This window comes from Lepisosteus oculatus, chromosome 2, assembly GCF_040954835.1.
Source record: "Lepisosteus oculatus isolate fLepOcu1 chromosome 2, fLepOcu1.hap2, whole genome shotgun sequence".
NCBI lineage: Eukaryota > Metazoa > Chordata > Actinopteri > Semionotiformes > Lepisosteidae > Lepisosteus > Lepisosteus oculatus.
Genome location: NC_090697.1, coordinates 49,972,978 through 49,999,162, shown reverse-complemented (window position 1 = coordinate 49,999,162; position 26,185 = coordinate 49,972,978). Strand labels below are relative to the sequence as shown.

At 36.2% G+C, this 26,185-nt stretch overlaps 1 protein-coding gene across 1 annotated transcript in view; it reads left to right on the top strand.

Moving 5' to 3' along the window:
• hbs1l (HBS1-like translational GTPase) overlaps window positions 1-20,646 on the top strand; it is a 44,430-nt gene extending 23,784 nt beyond the window's left edge. Inside the window, exons 5-18 of the mRNA XM_015347967.2 lie at window positions 4,216-4,324; window positions 8,400-8,653; window positions 9,186-9,351; window positions 9,717-9,834; window positions 11,312-11,458; window positions 11,596-11,670; window positions 11,901-12,018; window positions 12,321-12,389; window positions 12,609-12,713; window positions 14,691-14,781; window positions 15,620-15,728; window positions 15,918-16,018; window positions 16,517-16,661; window positions 19,814-20,646. Coding sequence (XP_015203453.2) covers window positions 4,216-4,324; window positions 8,400-8,653; window positions 9,186-9,351; window positions 9,717-9,834; window positions 11,312-11,458; window positions 11,596-11,670; window positions 11,901-12,018; window positions 12,321-12,389; window positions 12,609-12,713; window positions 14,691-14,781; window positions 15,620-15,728; window positions 15,918-16,018; window positions 16,517-16,661; window positions 19,814-19,825 — 1,619 coding nt within the window. The 3' untranslated portion in view covers window positions 19,826-20,646. The remainder of the gene's footprint in view (window positions 1-4,215; window positions 4,325-8,399; window positions 8,654-9,185; window positions 9,352-9,716; window positions 9,835-11,311; window positions 11,459-11,595; window positions 11,671-11,900; window positions 12,019-12,320; window positions 12,390-12,608; window positions 12,714-14,690; window positions 14,782-15,619; window positions 15,729-15,917; window positions 16,019-16,516; window positions 16,662-19,813) is intronic.
• Window positions 20,647-26,185: the final 5,539 nt, after the last annotated feature.

The window sequence follows — 26,185 nt, the reverse complement described above, 5'->3', positions numbered from 1 at the left end:
TGTATAACTGCTGTCCATTATTAAGACAATTAAGGCTATTGGTATGCAGAAATTGGAAACAATTGTCGGCACAGGCTGCAAGACAAACGATTTGTGAGGCAACCGTAAATTCAAGGCAAGACTTGGAGTCTTTTGGCATTGCCGGTTTCAATATGGCATTCAGGACTGGGTACTAAGGATGAAGCTTCTTCTGAGCACCACAAAAAGAGGCGACTTGAATTTGCCACCTACATCTGAGGGACAGTTGGAACCATGTCCACGTTCCCAATTCTGGTCCAGAAGGTCCACATACCAGCTCGCAGTTAAACAGTTGAACTCTTGATTGATTTAATAACAGGAATCTTTTGAACTGTTTTCGGCTGTTAAATGTGTTGGATGTCACCTTTTTTAATCTTGCATTTCATAAGTAACATAGAATTCCAAACCTTTGAGTGGGTAGAAAAAAACTTGCAAATGTTCCAATCAAGCAACCTGTTAGCTCAATTAAGTAATTAAGCTCAGCTGTAATGAAAGCCAGCAGGTGTGTGGGCCTCTGGGACCAGGATTGGAAACCCTTGTCTTATAAAACAATGAAACAGAAAGTTTCCAAACTCTTTTGGACGTGCTCATCAGTGTTATGTCTGGTGTTAAGAAGGCCAAGTTAGTGCTGAGAATCGCTTATAACCCGCTGTTAAAGGTGGTGTAGAGTCTATTATGTTTCTTGGTTGTTTTGTGTCTACAAGTCCTGGAGCCCCAAGACGGGTGGAATCATGAACTCCAACATGTACCAGGAACTTTTGTCTAAACGCCTAGCTCTCTGTTCCAAGAAGCACAAACTTTGCCAAAAATGGACATTTCAGTATGACGATGATCCAAAGAAAACTTAGATCAAGATTCACAAGGAAATGGTTGACTGCATGCAAAATAATTGTTCCTGACTGGTCATCACCATTTCCAGATCTCAATCCAATCAAGCATTTGTGGTTCAAACTCACGAAGGCTGGTCACAAACAACCACCAAAGAGTCCAAAGGAATAGTCAAAAATCTCCTTCATAAGTGCCAGAACCCTATAGCATGTCAAATGTTTTTGTTTAATGTTTATACACTAGGGGTATAATTAATTGTGGAGTGCATACATTATTTTTCATATTTTGTAGGAGTTGAATGATGCCTGAGGATATGAGGTTTTCCTTTTTTGTAACACCTCTGTTTAATTCTTTTCTGAGAGCCAAGGAACCAACGACATTGTTTCTTTTTAATGCATCTCAGAATATGATTTATGATTTGATACATGCAAAATATTTAAGGGCAGGCTTGCAGTGAGGAATCCAGTACACAGTGATTCATCAGAATGGGTTAACTGTTGTATTGTTGAATAATCTTTCACCAGGCTTCCCAGTGGTTCTGAGTCATTTCCTTTGCATGAATTTAACTCAAGTGAGTGTTAACTGCTGTGTTCAACAAAAGAAATTGCAGTCTTATTTACAGTTTGAATTAAGGTGTTTAACATTCAGGTACCTTAGTCATGTATTGCTGAATAAAGTCAAAACATAAGTATATTTCTTTCTAATTTCCTTTTTATTTGACTAAGCAGTTTCACTTGTACCTTTCCGACTGTTTTTATTTGAATTTTTTTGTATTAAGGCAGTTAGAATTAAGACAGCCCTACTTTTAATATCAGTTTGTTTTTCTCTCTTTTATAAATCCTTTCCCTTCAGCTATTAAAAAAGAAAATCAAAATTAAGTTAATTGTTGGTTTAATAACAGAAATTGCATTTTTTCTATTGTTTAAAATGCTACATGTTAAAAATATACTGTACTTGTTGGTGTGTGCCTTTTCCCACAATGGTTAAGTATTTAACTGTAGTTTAAGTATGTCTAACATTTTTTTTTATCATACAGCTTCATTGCAGTCATTTGATTTCTGTTGCATTAACCAGATATTGTTTCTTCTGTCCTAATGTCTCTGTGGAGAATGTGGAGAAATTCCCTGTGCTGTCTTATATGTACTGGCTACAAAATCCAAGTTTGCATCCACTCCAATTAAAAAAGAAAAAACACAAAACTTAACCATTAATTCCAATCATTTCTGAGGATGAAGCTGCAGCTGCTCACCTTACAGTATGTATCATTCTGACCTTAAAAACAGAATCACTCCACCTTGCAAGTTCTCCTGTTAACCTCATTTCAGAATTATTATGAGGTTGTATATTGGAAATTCTTAGTAGTACCTGTTCCTTTTTATGCATTGTTTTTTGTCCAGAATTCCCTTCTGGAAGTCAAATTTACTATGGTGAAAATGTTTGTTTTGTCTTCAAAATTTAGGTTAAGCACTTAACGTGTGCTGTAGATATGTGTTGCTAATGTGTAGCAATATTTCATTAGTATTTCATATTTCACAAACATCGTAATGTCAGGGACTTTGAGAACGCCTTGGTACAATACAGTAAGTCCTTCAATGTGGAAAAAGTGCATGAACATTAACAAGTTGTGTTAAACAACAGTACTGTGAAGTTTGGCTTTAATAACAGCATGTGCTTAATTTTCTCCCAGAGAAATCAGTGTATAAAGCAGTTCTGTATGTGTCTTGGATAAGAGATAAGATTACTTTATTGGACATATACAATTTCTTGTATTAGGAATTTGTCTTTTCGCATACCCCAATTTGCTCTCCATGAGACATACAGACAGGGAGAGAAGCTTGGGGTCAGAGCGCAGGGTCAGTCATTTATATGGCACCCTTAGAGCAGTTGGGGTGAAGGGCCTTGCTCAGGGGCCCAATGGAGCAGGATTCCTCTGCCACCTGCGGCATTCGATCCGGCAACCTTCCAGCCACAGGCACAGATCCTTAGCCACAGAGCCAACACACCGTGGATGAAGAAAAGGGCTGGTGTCTAACATTACCTGCTTAGATGAATGAACATGTCTTTCCACTGGGCAGCAATACATCCCCCTCTCCTGCCACCCCTTCCATGGACTGACAGCCTGAGAGTATGTGGAGATGCAAACATCTCTTTCTGCTCTCTTTTAACACCAGCGGGCAATAAATGATCCAATTTTTGATCCATGGAGGATCTAACTTTTAAATAGTTAACCATGTGCTGTATATTTTGATGATTACATGTACAGTATGTATGAGCACAAACCATTGCTTTTAAAGAAGTGTTAGTCAAGTCATTTAGTTTAAATTAAATTAAATTTAGTATAAGCTTAGAATGGTTGTTTTTTTAAACATTTTGCTTATGTCTTCTTGAAAATCATTTTTTTAATCTCATCATTTTTTTATGTGAATGTGAGAAAAACATAATTTGAAACTCATTTTATGAACCGTGTTGTCACTGTTCTATTTTAAAATGTAAAGTAACTGTCAGTGATGGATAAGAAATTAACCCTTTCCTTACTAGACACCCTTTTTGGTCAAATAGCAACCAGAATGACACCTTGTAAAACACACTGATGAGTCAAAGTGTCATTATGACTTTAGCTAGGTCTGGAAAGGTGACCTCAGGAGCTTAGCTTTGTGCATCTGTGAAAAACATACTGTTAAGTGCAAGATGTTTTTCAGTTGAGGAAAACGTCATTTAAAAAAGTGGTAACATACTTGCTCATCTATAGGATAGCAAATAAGATAAAAATAGTTTTAAATTACTGCTTGCAAAGCTTAATTTTATTTATGCATCTTTGATTTTGCTTTTATATGTTCACAATTATTCTGCTGTGAATATATCAGTAAATTTGATATTTTTGATGTAATAAATTTTAAAGCAGCTTTTATAATATGTTTGTATTTTTCACGTGTCAGTGGTGAGGTTACATTAAACATTTGAAAGGGTATTTTGACATTCATAATAAGGATCATGTGTAACAAAACAGACTATCATAAGTTTAAATGCTTATCTTTAAATCCTAATTGATTCCTCTTAGCCTGTCCCTGCTGTTAGGTGGTATTTTTATCTTGGCACAAATTTAAATAAGATCAGGGTAATTAGATTAGCATTTCTCACTTTATTTTCTATTTTTTCTTCTCTAAATGCACACTAGATATACATATTTCTATTAAATAGATTATATCAGTAAAGTACCTCTTTTTTGCAACTGTTTTGCATCAGATTGCTCTCTATTCCCACCAGATACATTATACAGATATTTCTCTGAGATTGTTTGAATAGAATACATTTAAATTGTTTCCGGTAGTACTGCTTGAGAGTTTAGCAACAACTGTTTGTATTTTTTAGGAAGATCTACTGATCCACCTACAAATAAGCTTGATTCAGAAGTTCTTCCTAAAGTTGCCAGAATGACTGTTTCTGGAAAAAAACAGACAATGGGATTCGACGTTCCAAGGTAAATGCTGTTCATCTAGTGTATTACAGAACATAATTTGACTTACTCTTTTTAGCATCATGTAGTGCATTATTTTAAAAGGTTTTAACCCTATATCCATCATTTTGCATTATACTATATCTTACTAAACTGAAAAAGTAATTACAGCTGAAAAAAAGCATAATATTAAGCCCTAGTAGTATATGCCAGTGTCAAGTTATGCCAAGTTACAGCTAATTGCTAGTGACTTCATTGTTTTTCTATTTGTATTTTCATACATGCCTTGGGAGTTTTTCCCATTATGTTACTTATAAACTTAATGATGGTCTGTAAAAATCCTCTGCAAGGGAATTAGTAGTCCTGACCAGGAGGAAATGCTATGAGAGCATTTGTCTTTTAGCTAACCAGTCCAGTCCTTTAGTTAAATGATACACATTTTCCTGTTTGGTAGTCATAGCTAATTAAAAGATTTCTTTAAAATTATTTGGTTTACTCGTTTAGATATGTCTGTTTCAGAAGCCTCAAGATTCATTAGTAATTCTGTTTTTCACAAATACAGATTTAAAATTAAAAATCTGAAGCCAAAAGATTCAAGAGGTTTTGAGACTCACATGTTATAAAACTGGTTTAAGCCAGATTAAAATCAAGAATTATCTCACTAAAACCAAATTCCAAGCAATATAATTGACAACAATCTTTTCATTTGGTAGATGTGAGAAGCCACTATTGAACATCAAACTGCTGTCGAGGGCTCATTTATAATTTAAGAGTGATGACAGGCCAAAGTTATGATATAATCTTGCTTTATACTCCTATGATTTATGTTTGGGTTAGCCACTTTATAAAGTCACTGAAATTATAATGAATATTCTTAGCTAGAACTATGGTTTTTATTTTTAATTATGCTCGAAGGAACTGCCAGAATTGTTAGCACATTTTGTTCTTTTTTTTTGTTTATGGGCATATGCATGTGATTGTTAGTTGTAATTTGTTAATATATAAAATTATATGTTGGAAAATTAATAGACAACCCTAAACCCTGCAACAAATATAGTTATCTTTGATGAATTTGATTAATATTATCTTGTCTTGTGCTCTCTCCAGAGTTTAAATTGGTATCATCGTATCGCGAGTTGGTGGAAGGAAAAGGAAGAAATTGTGGTTCAAGCTGTTTTCCATATACAGTACAGACGGGGTTTGCCCTCAATTAACCTTTTAATTGAATACGTGATATTTTCTTCTTGCACATTCTGTATTCATGGCTGAAAGGGAGAATGAATGATGGGTCATAATCACAGACAGTAAAGTACAGTTTATATGCTGAGACCCTTCCTTTTAAGGCAGCGTAAACACCCTCACCTGTAGCTTCCTCCCATTCAGTCTACAGCCTGTTCTGGAGGGTTAGTTTTAACACTAGCACTGGACAATGTGAGACTTTAAAGTCTCCGAAACTGTGTGCCTCAGGTGTGCAACTAATGAAACCATAGCATAACTTTACGCAATACAGGAATGCTAAATTGAAAGAAAATGTTCATATTTTATTATAAAATTGCATATTTTGTGTTAATAAGGACAAGCGTTTAAGTGTCCTACTTTTGTACAGAATTTACATAAGTAGATTATGCACATAAAGGACATACTTTTGTCTTTCACAATGTAAATGTCCATTTAAGTTTGGTCTATGCAGCTCATTGTTAACACTTTCTCCCTCGTGCAAGACACTTAAAATCTTTTTAGATGCCCCAGATTAATAATTTGCTGCAGAATGGCTTTAGATATTCAGTTTCACTTATTCCTGTACTTATCACTTTTGTTATTTCTCAGTGGTGTGGGAAGTAAAGCAGAAGCAAGTGACCTTTTTTCTTAAACATTTGTGTTCTAAATTTAAATGTCAACTGTGAAGACTGTAAATGTGTAACTGTAATGTTTTAAATGCCATAATGACCAGTTATCAACTCCTTTTTTTATGTTGGCCATTATTGTTACAAGTATAATTGGCCATTACTCTGCAGAGTGTACAAATGTCAGGTAATGTTAAAAATCACTAAGAGCTCTTTGAGCAGAAAATCGTAAATGGAACAAAATTCAGAAAAAAAATGAGAAGGAAGAGAGCGCTCTGCAATCTGCGTAAAAGGAGCTCAAAATTGAAAGATGGAAACAAAGTTGGAAAAATGTTTAAAAACTGTAAAAGAATGAGAAAATAGCTACAACACAAAGGGAATTAGTAATAAAAGGCAAAAAAGAAAATACGCAAATATGCAAAATTAATATTAACTGTGGGTTTTTGTAGTAGAAGATGTCAATAATAATAACATCCCTCAATCACTATTTTAGTAATTTTAGCGTAACTGACTGTTCTGCTGATGGTAGTTCTGCTTAAGCCTAATACATGACTTGGCGCTGATGGTAGTTTTCCAGTTGTACTTAAAGTAAAGGTTCTCACTTAGGATGGGGGCTGTATATGCAGTTTGGAGATTTGAAAATTTAATATTAACTAAAAAAAGGAAAAACTGTTTTAGGAAGCTGCAAGACAGCTAAATTAGCAGAATACTTTCAGAGCAATGTCATTTTAAGAAGGAGCCAAGATTAATTTAAGATTAAATCTTATTAATTAGTACTTGTTGAATAAGAATCAGTGACAGTTGATATCTCTGTGTATATCTGGATTTACTGAAAGATTTTTATGAGGACCTTTTTTACATCATAAAATGTAAATTGTCAGAATAAAAGCATTGGGAATCCCATGTCATGTTTGCACATAAATTAAACACAGGAAACCGCATCTTTTTCTAGGGACCAAAACCTCTAATTGGGCCAATCTAAGTAATGTAAAAGGGGAAGTGACTAACGCAGAAGCAGCAGCAAGGGAATTACAAAGTTATAGGTCGATCAGACAGTTGTCAGAACAGTTAATACTGAAAACTGCAAAGTGATCCACAAAGAAAGCAGAAACATGTTCTGCTCATATCACATAGGGGATCCTCAGCTGCAGGAAACTACACACAATAGAGATCTGGGTGTTTATGTTGTCTTTTGTGCATCTGTGTCCTCACCAGGACCGTGTGGTGAAGCAAATGGAGGCAAACTGAATACTTAATAGCAGAAGGTGTTGAATAAAAATCAAGGGAAAGTATGCTCAAGACTTATGCTATTAAGACCTCATTTAGAATATTGTTCTAACAATAAACAGGAATGCAAAGACCTGACCACTGACCTTGTGGTCAGGGGATTGTCATACGGTAAATGGACAAGTAAAAGGTTTGTGTCGAGAACAGAGGAGAAAGGGTGGAAATCTGATCCAAGTGTTTGCAATCCTAAGTGGTATAGACAGCTCAACCAAAGGTCCTATTCTGGCTCAGCAGTGAAACAAGGACAAGGTCACAGTTGAGGTAAAAACAGGATATTTATTTAGGAAGGAAAATGGGAAACGCTTCTTGTGGGTGTCTGGAAAATGCTTTTGGCTCTCCCAAGAAATGGCTGGCTGAAAATTGTTTCACTTTGCCAATGAAATTAACTAGATAGTTGTAATGGAGTCATTTTTAATTTGAAGGGTATTTAACATATTGTAATTCACAAGGTGACTGGAATTTGGATGACTTTGGTTTCCACCATTTTTATGTCAATATACAGTACACAAAGGTGTACGTATAAAGAAAAACAATTGCCCTTACTATGCAGCATAAAGTGTGCAACATGAGGAGTACTCAGTGTAACAGAAATTACATTACTTAGTTAAAGGAAGTGTTTCAGTCTCACAACAATAATCATTCATATCAACTATCTAGTATTTTCAATGCTAAAGGATCCAAAGTGTTTTACAGATAGGAGGATCCTCGCTTCACCTCATGTTATGCAAGTTGAGTTAAGACAACAATATAGAGGTTTGAGTGATTAACTCATTAAGACAATAAAACTGGAAAGGAAAGTATCAGTTGGCCAGACTGGGAAAGTTTCAGTAGACGCTTTGGTGGTTTTACCCAAGTGAGGCTTTCCACAGCTTCAGAAATGATTCCTGAAAGAAAATAAAGCCATGCCCTTGATGCATTCTTTTGGCAAGAGCAAGTGTATTCTATCAGTGTTGTGGTTTGTCTTCTAGCACTGAAGACAGTGATGTTCCTGGATCTCTATCACAAAGGCCAGCAGCTTTTGAAGACTCCCAGGCTGCAGTAGCTCCAAGCACGCCCTCCAAAGCTGCCATTTCCGTCCCTTCTAGCCAAAGTGCCGCTGAGGAGGCCCCCGCCGTGCCGACACCCATCAAGACATCCAGCAAAGCCAAGCAGCAGATCGATGTCAAAGCTGAGCTGGAGAAGAGGCAGGGAGGGAAGCCTCTTCTGAACCTTGTCGTAATTGGTATGTTTCTACCGCAGTGTGATTGTTCTGAAACACATATACACACACACAGTGTAATGGTTCCAAGCGGGATACATAGGCTTTTCACTCGTTTTGAATAAGGTGAATTTCCTGTTTTCCGTGTTCCTCTTTTAAAAATTCAGACATCACCTTAAGAAAAAGTTGTGGAATTTATAAGTGCTTGGATTACTTTCGAAGTGAAGGATGAAAGTATCCTGGATTTATAAAAATACAAATAATTCTTGTAGCTGGGGTGACCAATCCTAGCCCTTTGAGGACTTCAGAAATGAACTTATTTTCAGATCTTACATGTGACATGTATTCAGGTAGATTGAAATGGATAAAATGAAAAACAGAATGCCATATAGCTAGATTTATCTTATTCAAATGGAATCCACCATATAGACTCCCTCTTCAGATTCAGAAGTTAATGTATTTGTTGTAGATGAGATCAGCACCATTTAATAAATACAGTGGGGTATACTGCAAGTTAAATTTTGGGACTGATTCAATTGTCCTGTCTATCTCACAGGGCATGTGGATGCTGGTAAGAGCACATTAATGGGTCATCTTCTCTACCTGCTGGGCAATGTCAACAAAAGAACAATGCACAAGTATGAACAAGAGTCTAAAAAGGCTGGGAAGGCTTCCTTTGCATATGCTTGGGTACTGGACGAAACTGGAGAAGAGAGAGAGAGGTACCTTTGCCTAAAATAACACAGCTTTGTTCCAAATACAAAGTGAGATCTTAGGAGGATCTTAGTGATATGGTGAAATAAAGGGGAAACCTGTGGCAGCCTCTTTAACGATTTAGAAGCAGTTAACATTTAAATAAGTATTTAATGTTGTTTAATGTAAAACATTTGTTAAAGATCTGAATACCTAGTTGAGTATTAGGTTCTTTAACAGACTTAATTTTGTTTGGGGAGTTTCTGTATAAACAATCTCATAAGAGAAATACTGCATGTTTAGTGCTTTTGGATCGCTGTCAGTAGATACGGATACTGTCATTTTCATTCTCTGTCTTCTTTGATTGACTTTCTGTCACCTGTGCTTTTTTCAGAGGCGTAACCATGGATGTGGGAATGACAAAGTTTGAGACCAAGACGAAGGTGATAACATTGATGGATGCACCAGGTCATAAAGACTTCATCCCCAATATGATCACAGGGGCTGCTCAGGTATTGCAAAATAATTGAGACATTCAGAGCAAGAGGAGCCCATTTTGGCTGTTATGGCTGTTATGTTATCAATTTCAAAGAACACTTAAAAAACATTGTCAAGATTTCATTAATTTTGTTAAAGATGTGGTTGAGAGCACAATGGCACTTAACATAATTGGTGTTTATTACAGTTTTTTTTGCCACACCAAGTGCACAATATTGCTCTCTTTTTGTTTCATTTAGATATGTACTCAATGGGTATTAAATGTAAATATTAAATAACATTTTCGGTAGACAAATGAATTAAAAGCCTTTAGGAACTGTTTGCAAATTAATTACTCAGCACACTTTCTTATATTGTTCTTGTAATGACTTTCAGCCTTAAAGATTAAGAATAAAAATAGGCACTAGGTATCTTCTTGAAAAGAGATTACAAGAATGAAAAGACAAACATTTTAAGTGGGTAGTAAGTTTTCACATTTTTTAAAAGAAAAAAGTGTTGCATTTGGTTAAAAGGAAATACAATACGTTTTTAAAGGGCAATTAGGTAAATACATGATATTTGTTTTTCTTTGATTAAATGGACTGCATCCTCAGTGTTCATTTGGGAAAGTTTAGTGTACTCTGCCTTGTGTTTCTCCTAAATTTCCCTGTACTTGTCAGAGCAAGGTTTGGAATATTCTTGCACGTATCCACCACCCTCCAAGGAAAGAAAAACCTCTTGTTCTTGGTCTCATGTGTTTCTGTCTTGGCATGTCCTCTGGCTCTGGTTCCAGTCCCCCTGGTTCCTGGTCATTCCAGATTTATAATGCAGAAGAATTGAAGTCTGGAAGTACATTTATCTGTACTCCCTCTCTTTTGTAAAGTCATGACCAAAATTGAACATAGGGTTCAAAAATGGGATTTGCCCCCATAGTTTTCAGAAATATTGAAACTGTTCATCTTAATCTTTGAATTCAGACATGTTTTTAATATGTAGATCATCAAGGTTTGCTTCAGTCTTGCATTTTCTTTCCCCTCGTAAGTATGTGGTAAAAGATGACAAAAGGGTTTTTTGGCAGAAAGTTTTCTAAGTCATTACGGTGAGCACCAGCCACTAAGAGATTGTCACGTGCTAGTTCTCACACTGTTTTTTTGATTATGTAACCATGTTTGCTAATTGAGATTCTCTTCTAAAGGTCTTTTTTTCTGTGCTGTATATATTTTCCTCGTTAGTGTCTTTTGTAATTGATCCATATTCAATTCAGTACTATTTAGAAAGTAAAAAGGGTATGGACTGGGTGAAGACAACAGTGTGATGCACAGGGCCTTTCTCCCCAAAGTGTTATTAACAGTGTTTTGTTTCTCTTGATAATCTAACAAGACTATTAATAATCTTTCACTTGTTACAGGTGATCTCTGGCAGTGTGGGTAAGTTTAGTTGGCCACAGTTCTGCCGGGGTTGAGTGTGAGAGGGGCCTGTGTGCTGATGCTGTTGTCTGGCTTTCTCCTGCAGGCGGACGTGGCAGTGCTTGTGGTAGATGCCAGTCGGGGGGAGTTTGAGGCAGGCTTTGAAGCGGGCGGACAGACTCGGGAGCATGGGCTCCTGGTGCGCTCTCTCGGAGTCACCCAGCTGGCTGTTGCTGTCAACAAAATGGATCAGGTAAGGCTGATATCAATCTTCGCTGCTTATCACTGAGCTGCAGTGTATGCCACAGTTTCCTGTGTTTGGTGAGAAAATTCTCACCATTGGCCCTGTCACATTTTTTTCCCAGTGATACTAACACATGTCTTTCACAGGTGAACTGGCAAAAAGACCGGTTCCAGGAAATTCATGCTAAACTCAGTCAGTTCTTGAAGCAAGCAGGCTTTAAGGTAAAAAGCATTTGGTTTTTTAAATCCAATCCTTTTTGTACTATTTAAGAACATTCCCATAGTAAAACAAGATAAATATTTGCTGCATAGAGAGTCCCTTAGTATTTGATACATGGTTTGAACATAATAATTGCATGGCTATTAAAACAGATATGAAGGTATTTGTGCCTGTCCATAAAATGATTTAGAGCACGAAGCAACTTATATGCATCTTACCTGATTTTTTGAAGGACTCCGATGTGTCTTTCATACCAACCAGTGGACTCTCTGGTGAAAATTTGACAACTAGGAGTGAAGTACCTGAGCTCACTGCTTGGTACAAAGGATCTTGCCTTCTTGAACAAATAGGTGGGTAGAAATCTATTTATTTTGATTTAGGAACTTGACAAGTCTAAATTTTATTTTTAAAAGTAATTAACAACCTCTTGAAGTATTAGACCCTTTTAAGTGTTTATTCATTCATTAAAACATTGGGTTTTGCTAAAGATATGATAATAGAAAACTAAAATTATCATGACACATTTTCAAATTGACATTTAGAGATTTCCTGAATCTTGCATTGCAATTGAGAAAATAAAACTTTTAAGACGTTCTTTAAGCATTCATTTCTGATTTTTGATTGCTGCATTTTGTTTTTTCTTTCCCTTTAGATTCTTTCAGGCCACCAAAAAGAGCAGTGGATAAACCTTTCAGGCTCTGTGTATCTGACGTGTTCAAAGGTTTGCATTATAGGGAGACTTGGGTGGTTCCCGGCACAGTGGCTTCACACACCCTAATTAGCACTAATTTTAGCCTAATGTTATTTCAGGTATACAAATCAAGGAGTATAGCTGATTTTGGTGTGTGAAACCTTCCAATGATGCCTCTTAAAAATGCAGTTAACGATTACAAAATATGCATTTTGAAGCCTTTGTGACAAGATTTTCACTTCTTTACAGACCAAGGGTCGGGGTTTTGTGTTACTGGCAAAATCGAAGCAGGCTACATTCAGACTGGTGACCGGATCCTGGCTGTGCCTCCAAATGAAACATGCACTGTGAAAGGTACTACTGTCAGTGTGAATACTGAGGGATTGTTTATGTTGTACTAGGATAAATCTGCATGAGTTGTATTTTCTCTGTTGACGTTATTATTTTATGTGCATCTAAACCATTTAAACCAAGAGAAATCTCATATGTGTTATTATTACCTCCATCTTGATTTTCCCACCATTTATTTAATTGCATTTCTTCGTTATCTATATAGAAAAGGTATTGCATTAACTTTGACGAGTTAATGTTTCAAGTTAAAACTCGAACAGAAGTTAGCACTTTACCTAAACGATGTTTTGTTTTGGAAACTACAGCATGAGTTAAAATAGTTTGTCCAGTCAAGATGTTAACATTGTAATATCTGTGTTCATATAAGGAGCAGTTGAAGTATTGAGTATAAAGATAGTATTGCTATGTAACAACAGCGACCTCTTTTGTCCAAGAAAGAAAAGTAAATGATCTTTATATAATAATCTATACATACATCCATTATTAGGAAGCTACTTGTTCCTGGTAAAGGCTGTGGCAGCCCAATGTACTGTATATAATGGCAATGTACTTAATAGGGCTTAACAGGATGCCAGTCCATCACAGAGCCCACACACGCATAGATTCATACAGGGACAATTCAAAGACACTAGTTAACCTCGCCAGCATATCTTTGGACTACACAGAATCCAAGGCAAAAAAGAGAAAGCTCTCATGGAAATGCAGAGAATTTCGTTCTCAATCTGCAGAAAGAGAATCCCAAAACTCAAAAGCTGCTTATTCACATAAACCTGCAGCTACTGAGAAACATGTACACCACATACAATAGAGAGCGCGCAGGGATTCAGTAATTTGCTCAGGTTAGCATAAAGTTAGTCGGCATCATAACTGAAGTAATCAAGGGTTTGATGTTTCCTAATCACAAATTCAAAAGTGGCTCTCAGCCTTCAAAGATTCTTCAGGTTCATCGCATGGAAATTTATGTAGCAATGGGACTTCCCTACCAAACAGTTTAACTTGATTGCTTTTTTTGATTAGGCGGACAAATACAAAAAATGGTAAATTTGTACACCTCTAGGTTCACCCTGTTGTCTCCCATTTATGGTTGTATTTACTTTGCTACAGAATTGTACTTTGCCGCACTGAATTCACCTAATGTCAGTTGTTATCAAGTCAGCAGAACTTAATAGTATGTTATTGATTTTAATTGAGAAATCAGGTTGTTTTTCAATACATAGCGTTGGCTGGATGACTTGAACACTGTTTTATTTATGCATGTTTTGTGTAAGGTATGGAGATTTCCAAACTAGAATTGGACTGTAAATAAGGCAAATGACTTAAGGGGGTTTAATTATTTATTTGGAAAAGGGTACAGAGCCATTGATCAATATTTTTTTTGCCAGGACAGTTGTCGAGTCCTAGTTTATGGTGTTGTTACTTCATGCTAGCAGACATTATTTTGTGCACTAGAAGGAAGCGACCTGATGAGCTGTACTTGTTAACCAGTTAGTTGCCCGGTCGTGATGTAAGATTCCCTGCCGCAGCTTGTTGCAGTCAGTTAAAAGAGATGGCATGGGAAGGAGTTGAGAAACAACCATCTGTACTCAAAAAACAGTTAAAGAAAGAAAAGGGGAAAAACTTCATGAAGAAATTGTGATTGTTTTTTTTACCCGTCTTAGCTCACTTGCTGTTTGATAAGGGCCTTTACATTAAATTGAAAGAAATGTGATTCACAATGTACGAGTTCTATCATTACTTAGGAGTATTGCTTTAGTTTAGAGCTGCAGAAGGCTTTACACATGCTGAAGACCCTGTGTAAAGAGTATGGTGCTGCCTTTTGGACAGTGTTGCATAACAAGCATGTTTTTTTTTTCTTCCTGTCAGTTCATAGTGAAATCTGATGAGTCAGAGCACACTGAGGCAGGTATGAAAGTTTTAACTATCTTTACCTTAAGACTGACTTCTACTGACCAAGCAGTTCTTGTTATTGCTCATTTCCAGGAATCTCACTGCACGATGAGCCAATCGACTGGGCAGCCGCTGGGGATCACGTTAGTCTCACTGTGACTGGCATGGATATCATCAAAATCAAGTTAGTGCACACTCATTTCATCACTTCCTGGCACTTTGTCCTGTGCCACCTCTCGGGGTACCGATGACAGTGCAGAAGTGTGCATCACTCCTCAAACTCTTCCTTGACGGCTGGCAGTCGCCGCTTATGTGTGTGCGTCTCCACCCAGGCCCCAGTGGACAGTTGAACACTTTGCTATATTTGGTATTATAGTTAAAAACGATGATTTCACTCTTACGGTGTAACCACAGAGCAGTGAAGAAGACTGAAGTATTCTGTAAGCCCTTGAATTTGTGGCTTATCACTCATTTCAGCAATCTTTTCGAGTTGTCTTTAAAAATAAGTAATATGTAAAACAGAATATTATATGCTGCAGGCACATTAGGATGTGAATTTGCGTGCAGTGTTTCTAACAGTATAGGAATGTATTTTAGTTGGAAAATGATTAAAGCAGTAGTGTACAGTATATTAGATGGAAGGGGTCTGACGTATAAAATGTCTGCTTAAGAACCACCTCCTTCTCTGCCTGCACTCCTTATTTGCTCTCAGAGGAGGTGTGTATGTTTTAAATAGAAACACTGTGCTATAAAACTTCTGAATATATATTTTTTTTGCATGCACTGGTTGTCAGATAACATTGTTTATTTAATAAGGAGGCAGAGGCAGCAGCGTGGAGTATGTGAAATTCTGTGAGTTCAAATCCAAGATGGAGCACTGCTATTGTATCTTTGAGCAAAGTAGTTCATGCAGATTGCTCCAGTAAAATAATGCTTAGGATAAAAGCCTCAGCCAAATAAATAACTAATAATAAAGAGAACAGAAAGGGAAACAAATGTTAAAATTCAGTTTGTGATTTCAGGGTTGGCTGCGTGTTCTGTGATCCAAAGGAACCCATCAAAGCCTGCACTCGGTTCCGGGCCAGAATCCTGCTTTTCAACATCGATGTCCCAGTTACACAAGGATTTCCTGTAAGACCTGCTGTTTGGTGACAATGATATGTTTGTGAAGTAAACTATTAATACATGATGTACAAAACTGTTAGATCTAGTTTTAAAAATAATAAGATTAATAACCTGTCCAGGAAAGTGATGATGAAGGGATTATTAAATCTATGTTGTTTTGTAAGATCTATTTTGCATCTGGCATTTCTCCCTCAGGTGTTGCTGCACTATCAGACTGTAAGTGAGCCAGCCACTATAAGAAAGCTTGTGAGTGTCCTGCACAAAAGTACTGGCGAAGTACTAAAGAAAAAGCCAAAGTAAGGTTCCCAGATTTTCTATCTGGGGAAAACATTTTGCTGTCAGTTGTTTTGAATTAATTAAGCATTGTGTGGTTACAGTTCTATATTGAGTTTCCATGTAAGAAGTTTATTTTCTGTTTGTGACTGAGTTAAAGGGGAAATCTTTCCATGCAAAACTCATTCTGAAAGAAATATGTGCAACTTTTTAACATATGCTAATTTCTATCTTTAATTGCTAGAAATATGCTTTAGAAAGTTTCATGGTATATTAAAAACTGAAAGTTGCTAGGAGCAATTTTTAAAATTCTAAAATGAATCGTGGTATCATCGAAGATAACATTTCATAAACAAATATGATTTTTTACTCATTTAGATACACCTCTTTACATGTTTATACCATTTCTTTCACTTTTGTCTAAAGTTTAAATTTAGGAATCTCCTTCAGCTGGTGTTTTTCTGTCATAGTATTTTTTATATCGTGCTTTTTGTGAACTAATGCTGGATTGTAACTTACAGATGCCTAACTAAAGGACAGAATGCACTAATAGAGTTGCAGACTCAGAGACCAGTGTCCCTTGAGCTTTACAAAGACTTCAAAGAATTGGGGCGCTTTATGCTGCGTTATGTTGGATCCACTATTGCCGCAGGTGTTGTCACAGAGGTATGTCGTTGCCTTTTGCATCTTTTATTGTTTTAAACTATTGTTGTGTCAAGTAAAAACTTCACATAAAGAAAATGGAAATGAGCTAAAAAATTGCCTTTAAAAACTGTTGCAGGTTTCAGTAACAAAGTACTGCTCAGAGTGATGTGCATAATTATTCATGGCCTTTTAATGTTATTCTGTTATATGAACAGTGTATTGCAATAATATTTAATCCATTAAAATGATGCCATCTTTAATTGTTTTTAAAATGATATATATATATACAGTACATTTTTAAATGGAATATTTTTAAAATGTATTTAACCAGAATTTGAAATGCTCAAATTATGCAATTTCTAGGGTAAAAAGTTAAATGCCAGAAAGAGCTGTAAAGACAATCTCATACTAAAATGTGTTAATTGCATTAGTAGTCACCCCCTTGAGTCAATTCTTGCTGGAAGCATCTTTGGCAGCAGTTACAGCTGCTAGTCTTTTTGGAGAGGTCTCCACTAGCTTTGACACATCAGTTAGTTGTAACTTTATTCCATTTTGCATTGCAAACAATTTCAAGCTCTGTTATGTTGGTTGGCAGCAATTTCAAAGTCTTGCGGCAGAGTTTCTATTTGATCTAAGTCAGGACTTTGACTAGATCACTCAGAATACATTCATTTAATTCCAGTGTAAAGTCAGCCCTGCGTTTTGTCCAGCTAAAGGTGAATTTTAATGCCCATCTGTAGGTCTTTCACAGACCCACTAGGGTTGTCCTTTTAGATTTGCTTGTACTTTGCTCCATTTCCCCTGGACAGTTGGGGGTTCCTCATACCCTTCTCCTGATCTATGCCTTTTCTAAAAATTTTTCACTTCTGTTGTTTTGAAAGCTCTTTGGTCTTCATGATTGAGTATTTATTTGTAATTCACTGTCTGACTGAGGCCGCTTATAGAGACTAGTGTATTCTGAAATCACGTGAATCACTGTTACTGCACATAAAGGTCATTCAGGTAATTGGTGTGACTAGTCAAAGTACAGTAATTATGTACATCAAAACTATTGCGGTCGGTTGCAGAAAAGGGGATGAATATGCAATCAATGTATTTTAGTTTCTGTATGCAGTTTTTGCTGACATATCCTGTTTATTCAATAAAACTGTTCAGTTTGAGTATAACATTTTTGATTGAAATATCCATTTGATCATATTTGTATATTGGAAAGGGGTGGGTGAGTATTTTTGCAAGGCACTATACAATGAATTTCAGATAAAGCCATTAATAGGTAGTTAGCTGCTAAATACTTTTTTCATATACAGTAATTTTTGTTTTAAATACAAAATTACTTTTGCCCGAGTACAAAAAGCTCTGTTTTAAATTTCAAATGTTAAATTCAAAAGTACTCATATATAAGGTAAGAGAGTATTCAAGTTTAGGTTTCTAGAAAGGCCTTGATTACTGTAGTTGACAAGTAATAGTCTTTCAAAAGTTTACCTCAACAGTTTTTTTTCCAAATGAGTCCAAAAGCTGGACTCATACACTGCTGTGGATTTGCATTGCTACTGAATCATTAAAGGGGAAATCCGGTGTGAAATAAAAATCAAATGTGAACTATATTAAGCTGAAGTTTAAAACATACTCTGTTATTTTACGATTGTGCCAGAACATTTCTAAAAGCTGCTAAGTCAATCTTAAAAATCCTTAGAGTCCTTTTAAGCCCTTCCCCTAGCACAAGAGGCATAGGTACTTATTACTAACTCATTAGGCCATTGGCATTAATAATGGCATTAGGCCATTTGCTAAACCTGTGGACACACTGAAGCTTCAGTCTAGAGGCACCAGCTTTGGGCTTTGGGGAAAACTGTTGTCTCATAACTCCATAGAAAATACTCCAAGTTCTTTCATTTAAATCTGAGGTCATCCATCCTTGAGTAATAAGATACAGTACCTTACACTGTTATTTAAATGTGCCAGATGAATAAATAACACCTTCAGTGGTTAATTTAGTGTAACATATATAGCACAGTAAATGAAAGTAGACAGCCTATTCACTCTACTTAACATTTAAAAAAATGAATAATATGTATAAGTAAGAGCACTGACTCGTACATGTATGAGTACATGAAACTGTAATTATTTCCACACGCTATTTAAGCTGTGCATAATTGGTTAGCAGCTTCTTGCAGGTAGAAAGGACTGGTGAAGTAATTTCTCATTTGTCCACTTAATCCATACCTGATGTACAGTGAGTATAGATTTTAAGATTTTAATTGACTGATTTCTGGCTTTTATATTGGTTGGCAATATTGCTCATTGACAAGATTTAATTGTCGATAAGAACTGAGACTCAAATGCACAATAAATATAATATTGTTCATAGTGGTCGTCAGTGTAATAATACTCGTAAGTTGTGTATTTGGATATGGCTGTTCATCTCAAGGACGTCCATGGTGATGAAAGTGTAATTTTGATGTGCAAAAATTAGTTGTCTAGATTAGTCACCACTATTTTATTTCTTCATTTATCTTATTTAAGTTTTTTCATTCACATTTACAATGTATGTTCACCTGCATCCCAGTCAAAGGTATCCAGTATTTAACAAGGATGGAAGACCCAAGTTTAAATTCATGAATGAAAAATATTACCTTCCTTTGATTTATGAGACCACTTATACAGAGTAAGACACTTGCCCTTTTGCTCTTAGTCCCAAGTCTTCCTACTTGGGCATGTTAGCATATCTACTTGGACTGCAACAGGTGTGTTACAGTATGTCTGAATGCATCAATACAGTACCTCTCCTTGGACAAATGGAAGGTATTGTTAATAGCACATGAGGTCTGCCATTTGAGATTGTCCCTGTGCCATTATAGTGACATTGTGGAGAATACAATGGCATATACGGTATTTCATTCTTAACTGCAGTTTTAACTGGAATTTTGTTTCCTACTGGTTTTTCTCTTTCAGCTACAGTACTATACAGATGACATCTGATGTTATAATTTTTCTCTCAGTAAAAGATCCTTCTTTGTACTCTGGTGAAATCTGCTTCCAATTTTGTGTTAACATTGCATTTAAATTGTATTGGAATCTATACTCTATATTGGGCTGTCATATAAATTTGTATTATGTGATATTGGAGTTACTAATAACCATATTATCCTATTCTTTTGTTCACATACCTGTAGATCAAAGAGTGATATGATACACACCTTCCCATCTCCATAGAGCCTTGAGGAGTCCCAGATGTCATAGGGAAAAGTGCAATTTCTTCTGGAATGGACTGCCAGCAAATTTTGTCCTGAATGATATTTATCATCTTAAGTCGATGGATTTTCCAATGACCATTGTGACCTCATCACAGACGTGTGTGAACACTACCTAATAAAACTTGAACTGTGTTGAAGTTGTGCTGAATTGCAACACAGTGGCTTAGCAAGGACATTGACAACATTTAAACCCAGCTGCTCTGAGAAGTCTAGCAAAAGCAACTGAGCTCCACAGTTTTCTTCAAATATTGCAGCTGCACACACAATGCATTTTAATAAAACAGCCTGCTGCTTAGCCTTTTTGCGTGAATTAATTTCTGAATTGAAGAATTATTCCGATAATTTTTTTGCGGAAAACGAAAATACATTTTGGCTGAACATTTTAAACTGGGATATCACTCCCAGGTTTGAGTATGAAATGCCTTACCTGAATCCAGGTATATTTTTTGTTTTGAAGTGATAAATATGTATCATACCAACTATCATTTTATGTTTCCAGGCCTATGTATACAATTTTTTGTTGAAGATAATGGTAACAATGCATGGCATTTGGGGAAAAAAAACAAAGTTGTAGGGAAAAAAGAAAATGACAAAATATTAAAGACTAATAAAGTTTCATGATGTAAGCATAATTAAAGTCCCTTTTATTTTAATGTTTAATGTCTAAGTTCGGAACAAAAGCTCAAAAATGGTATTTCCCTGTAAATAAACAAACAGTACTATTGATTTTGTGGACATTTTCAGATCAGAAAGCATTTGTATTATGAATTGATCTGTGCTGTGTTTGCGCTGATGGTGACCAACCTTGAGACTGGAACAGTGGCGTTTTATAAATATGGTTATTCATTAACAAAGGAGCAGCCTGCTTCTGATAATATATTATCAAATCAGTATTCCATTATTTTACCATAATCCATGGATAACACGTGCTTTTAGATGTGACAGCTGGATTTTGTTCTCCAAATGAATTTTGTTTTTGTCTTTAGTAGTAATAACGTATAGCATAACTTATAGAATTAAAGATTGTGGTGGTTTTGAAAATGTTATAGGATAGTAATGTCTTCTGCTGGAAATTGTTCCATATTTTAGTATAGTTTGAACAGAATGTAAAAAAAATGCATGGTACAGTATTCACAGTATAAAAAAACACAAAGCTGCACTTCAGACAGTCAAGAGAAAATAGAGCGTGATCTCGGTACTGAAGTTTTCTGAGACTTTCACATTTATTGGATCAAATAAATTTGATAAAATAATCCCATGGTCTTCAATGGCTACTTGAGAAGATAAAAGATAACACAAGAGGAGGTAATTCACTTATCTGGTTGGTTACCTAATTGATTAAAAAATCAATTAACTCACCCAGTTATTTCCTGAAGGAGTTTAGGGTATTCCCTTCATCAACCTGGTTGGATAGTTTGTTCAGTCCGTCCTTAGTTTTTTTGTGAAAAAACATGCCAACTGTTCTCTTCCACATCTAATACTTGGTCACAGTTCTTTGGGATCAATGATGAATGGCAATATAGTTTCATAATTTGGTGACAATGAATGTATGCACTACTGTATAATGAGGTCTTGCAAATATATTTGTACAAATCTAACATAAGAATTCTTTGTTTCTAATCTGTACTTTTCTACATTTTCCTACAGTTGTAGGCCTTTCTGTTTTCTACAGGAGTCAAAATCAATATCTAATAGGTTTATTCCATGCTGAAAAGAAAAGAAAAAACATGTTTCAGCCTTGGAGCCTTCTTCAGGTGTCCAGCCTACGCATGCTGACTCAGCTACCCACCTGAATTACTACAACATAAATATCTGTCTTTTTCCTAGTTGGCCTAGATGAACTCTTACCATCTTCCAGGTGTTTCCTCATTCTTTCATTTTTTCTAACTCTTTATGAATTTAATTTTAATTGCACTAATCACACCAATTTAATCATATATCCTTTATCTGTACAATTTTTTTCATTATTCTATTTTCACTCCAATCACATGCATTACCATGGCTGCTTTCTTCAGTTTTAATTTTCTTATGTTGAAATGCACCAAATTAATTTTAAAACAATCTAAAAATTCCATTGTACTGTATGCACTGTATGTATCCATTACTGGTTGTTCAAAGCAGGCTTAAATTAGTTCAAACCTACCTTTTCTAAATCCGCATCATTTAGTGTAGAAAAAATAAGAAAAATATTTTTCATTTACTTAGAAAAACATTTTTTATTTGATTCGGAGGAGCCACCTTTATAAGCATCAAGATTATGGAAATCATTTGGTACTATGTGAAAGATGTAGCTCAACACACCATTCCTAAAATAGTAGTTGGAACCCTCAAATAAAACAGAAATGTCCATAAATGAGTTTCAGTACTTCATGCAGTACTTTCTGCACCTGCAAAAATATTCTCAGGAAGCCATTTCAAGTATATTTTCTACAGTTGCTGTGTGAAGTTGTAAGACTGAAAATTCACGTTAAGAACTGGCTAAATTTCATGGCAACCATGGGTTTTGAATGGGGCAAACACAGAAATGTGTCATCGGAATTGAGCTACTGCATATACCAGCCTCTTAACTGAAGTTACATGTATAAGTTAACCAAGTTAAATTTAAGCAAAATGATTTCTTCATTACGGACTTGTGTAATGTGAATTATATTGGCAGACCATATTGATTATATCCGAACAATTGGATGGTGGGTTTAATGTCTTGTACACAGTGAGTGCTCTGCTTTTTTCTTTCTTTGTCTTTAAATTTTAGCCAGATCAGAGTGCAGACCTCATGTGAAATATACTGTTTTGTAATGAAAAAGTTTTAAACTTAGACATGTAGAAACTAAGTATTGGGGGGGAATGAATGCTTTAACACACTAATAGTGTGCTTCTCTTTGGATTCTTTTTATTTTTTAACACTGGTCCTTAAGGTCCAAACCTTCTTATCCTTCTGAAAAAGAAGAAGCCATACCCTGTCATATCAGTAAGTCTTTTTCTGTGGCCTTACTTTTCTGTGGACCGCAGCCTTGTTATGGATCAGATTTCCATTCATCATCTGAGTATTATTATATTATGACTAGTATTAACAATGTGGACAAGAAAGCTCCATTCAGACTTTTGTCAGAAAACAACGTTCGAGCTTTGGTTAAAGTGCACTACGAAAGATGGTAAGATATCCTTGGGAGCTGTATCTTTCTTTTTGCAAAGCAGTGAAAGTCTTGTGTGGGAAGCATTTGTAAAAGTGACATCTTCCAGAAATGACTTGTTTTAGGAGCAATTTGGTACGGACAGGCTTTCGCATAACGATATTAAGCTCTCAAGTTGCTGCCAACAGAACTGGCGTGCTGTACAACCAAATGAAGGAATAAATTGTTGTTTCAAATGTTTGGTCTTTGAACACAGTATGTGTTTATGCAGTAAGATATTGTGTTCCAGATCCAATTGCATTTCGGAAGATATGGAAACATGGTTTTAAGTTTGGGTTAAGGGCTGCCTTTGTTTCACACATCCTTGTTTCCTCAATTTGCACGTGGCAGTTCGCAGAAGCATTTTCAGTTGTATGCAGTTTTGAGGAATTGCTATGCGTGCCGCCATACCCTGCATACTGTACTTATGTACACTTTAATGTCTTACTCTGATTCTCCTTGCTTTTATATTTGTCACTCTACATTGGGAGGTAAAAGTAACTGTTCTCGCGGTAGTAGGGCAAGCATCTCTCTTATCCCTTTTTCAGTGGCATGGGGCCATATGTATAGCCATTCCGAGAGATGCAGACACAGCTTCTGGTTTCATGAGCACTTTCAAATGGGTCATGCAAAGCACTTGATTGCCTCAGATATGTGCTGACTCATTAGGTGTTTTTATCATAAGCTGTTCTTTTTTTTTTTATTCTCAGTTTCAAATATTAGCTCTGTGGTCCATTCTATGCATATTGCAAAAAAACATGTATTTTTGCTTTTACTTAATTCAATTGTTCATGAGAATGCAAGTTTATGCACAGGACTCATACTGGTTGTATTGTCTGAAAATGTCCCAGCTCACATGGGAATTTCCCTGTCCTAGTCTAATGAATGGACTGTGATAGATAAGCAGATGCCTTTATGTAGCCCAGAGGAGCAGAGTTGATGAAGAAACTGCAGTGTTGTGGTACTCCAGAACAGGAAACAGCCTTGCACTCTGAGTGTACCACTGAAACAGTGGCAGTGAACTTTTCCATCACACAGCAGATAGCTCATTCCTCAAGATAGCTGTGAATTTAGTTGTAAATAACATGGTGGAAACAAGTTTTAGATGCCAAATGGAAACTGCAGCATTGCTTGAAACGGAATTTGATTTCTCTGTCACGGACACAAGTGTGGGTTTCCCCAGATCCTGACCTTGGTTGATTCAGAAAACTTCTGCATTTTAAATGCAAATGGAATAAAGATAAGGGGAAACAGTGCGATTGATTAGTACCGACACGTAATTGGCTGAATTGGGCTATCTATATGAATAACGCGGACATGCAACTGTTTCACAAATGGTTTCTCTGAGTAAATATTTTTTTTACAAAAAACACGTCTTGTTAAAGCATGCAATCTGGACCTGGATTCTAGGAAAGTGATTCACGGAGAAGCCATATTGAAACTCAGGAGACATTCAAAACTGATCTTCAGAAGTAAGTTCAGTGCACAACATATCCTCTTCCTTCTTAAGTACAAGAAATAGTAATTATCGCTTCTACTTATATAGCATCTTTTCTGGACACTCTACTCAATGCTCTTTACATGGAATGAGGACTCCCCTCCACCACCACCAGTATACAGGAAACATCCGGAATGATGAGACAGCAGCTATAGTGCACCAGTACGATCACCACACACCAACTATTAGTGGGGTGGAGAACAGAGTGATGAAGCCAATTTGTAGATGGGGGATTATATGGAGGCCATGATTCCTAAAGGCCAGGGGGAACTCGGGTCAGAACCCCCTACTAGACTTTTCAAGAAACACCCTGAGATTTTTAATGACCACAGAGAGTCAGAACCGTGGTTTTACGTCTCATCCGAAGGACGGCGCTTTTTTACAGTATAGTGTCCCCATCACTATACTGGGGCACTAGGACCCACATGGACCTCTGGGTGAGTGCCCCCTGCTGGCCCCACTAACACCTCTTCCAGCAGCAACCTTAGTTTTTCCCAGGAGGTTTCCAATCCAGGTACTGACTAGGCTCACGCCTGCTGAGCTTCGGTGTGTTACCAGCTGTGAATTGTAGGGGGATATACACTAGCTGCTGGTAGAAGTACTGAGTTCACACCTGCCAAGTGCTCAGCATTGTTTCTCATTGGTCATTGTCTGCTGTGCTTTTGGCATTATTTCTGTTCACAGACTGTACGTCTGCTACAAAATATTTACAGCAAAGTTCTGAACAGTTTGTGATGAATACTTCTAATCGAGATAGAGTACATAGCAATATGAGATAAATACAGGAGAGTTTAGAATAAATGTTTTTTTAAATTAATTTTAGCAAAGGTTTTAACAGATCTTTTTTGATTACCTTAACACTAAAACCTTCAAAGCTAATAAACATCACAAAATGCAAGTTAGTTAAGAAAATCACCCCCTTTTTTAGAAAGAGTCTGAAAGAAATGTTTAATGTTTTTCAAATCCTGAATGGGGATTTAAGAGTTAACTCCAATCAACACTTTCGATAGTACTAAATATGAAACCACAACAGAAGGACATCTAAGGAAAGTGGGTAATTTGTTTGTTTTTTGGTTTTGCTTTGTAAAGATTGTGATTGCCTCAGTAAAGGATTTGTTACCATTCCTTTTGTAATTACTGAACAATCTTGAATGTCTCACCCAGGACACTCTATGAATGTAGATTACCACAGATTACTGCAGATACTACAAGAAAAATTAAAAATACTATTTTATATTTATCTTAGATTATTTTAAATATACTGTATTGGAAAATTTGAAATGAATGTAAGCACCAAATTGTTTTCAGTAAATACTGTGTTTTAAAACATCAAAGGAATCATCCAACAACAGTAAACCAATGAGGCCTAAAGGGGAATAATTTTAAAACATAATATTTAAATGCATTCCTAACCATATTAGCCTTGCAGGTAAAAACAAAACAAACTCTTGTTTTTGACAACAAACTGGAATTGTCTTAAGCAGCTGCAAGCACAACTCCCCCACCAAAACACGACATGAACTTCTAGCCATATCTGTCGAATCGCTATGAATCACACATTATACAGTATGTATCGCATCCAGACAGAATTTAAGGGGCACTCACTAGACTGAAAGCAAGGGC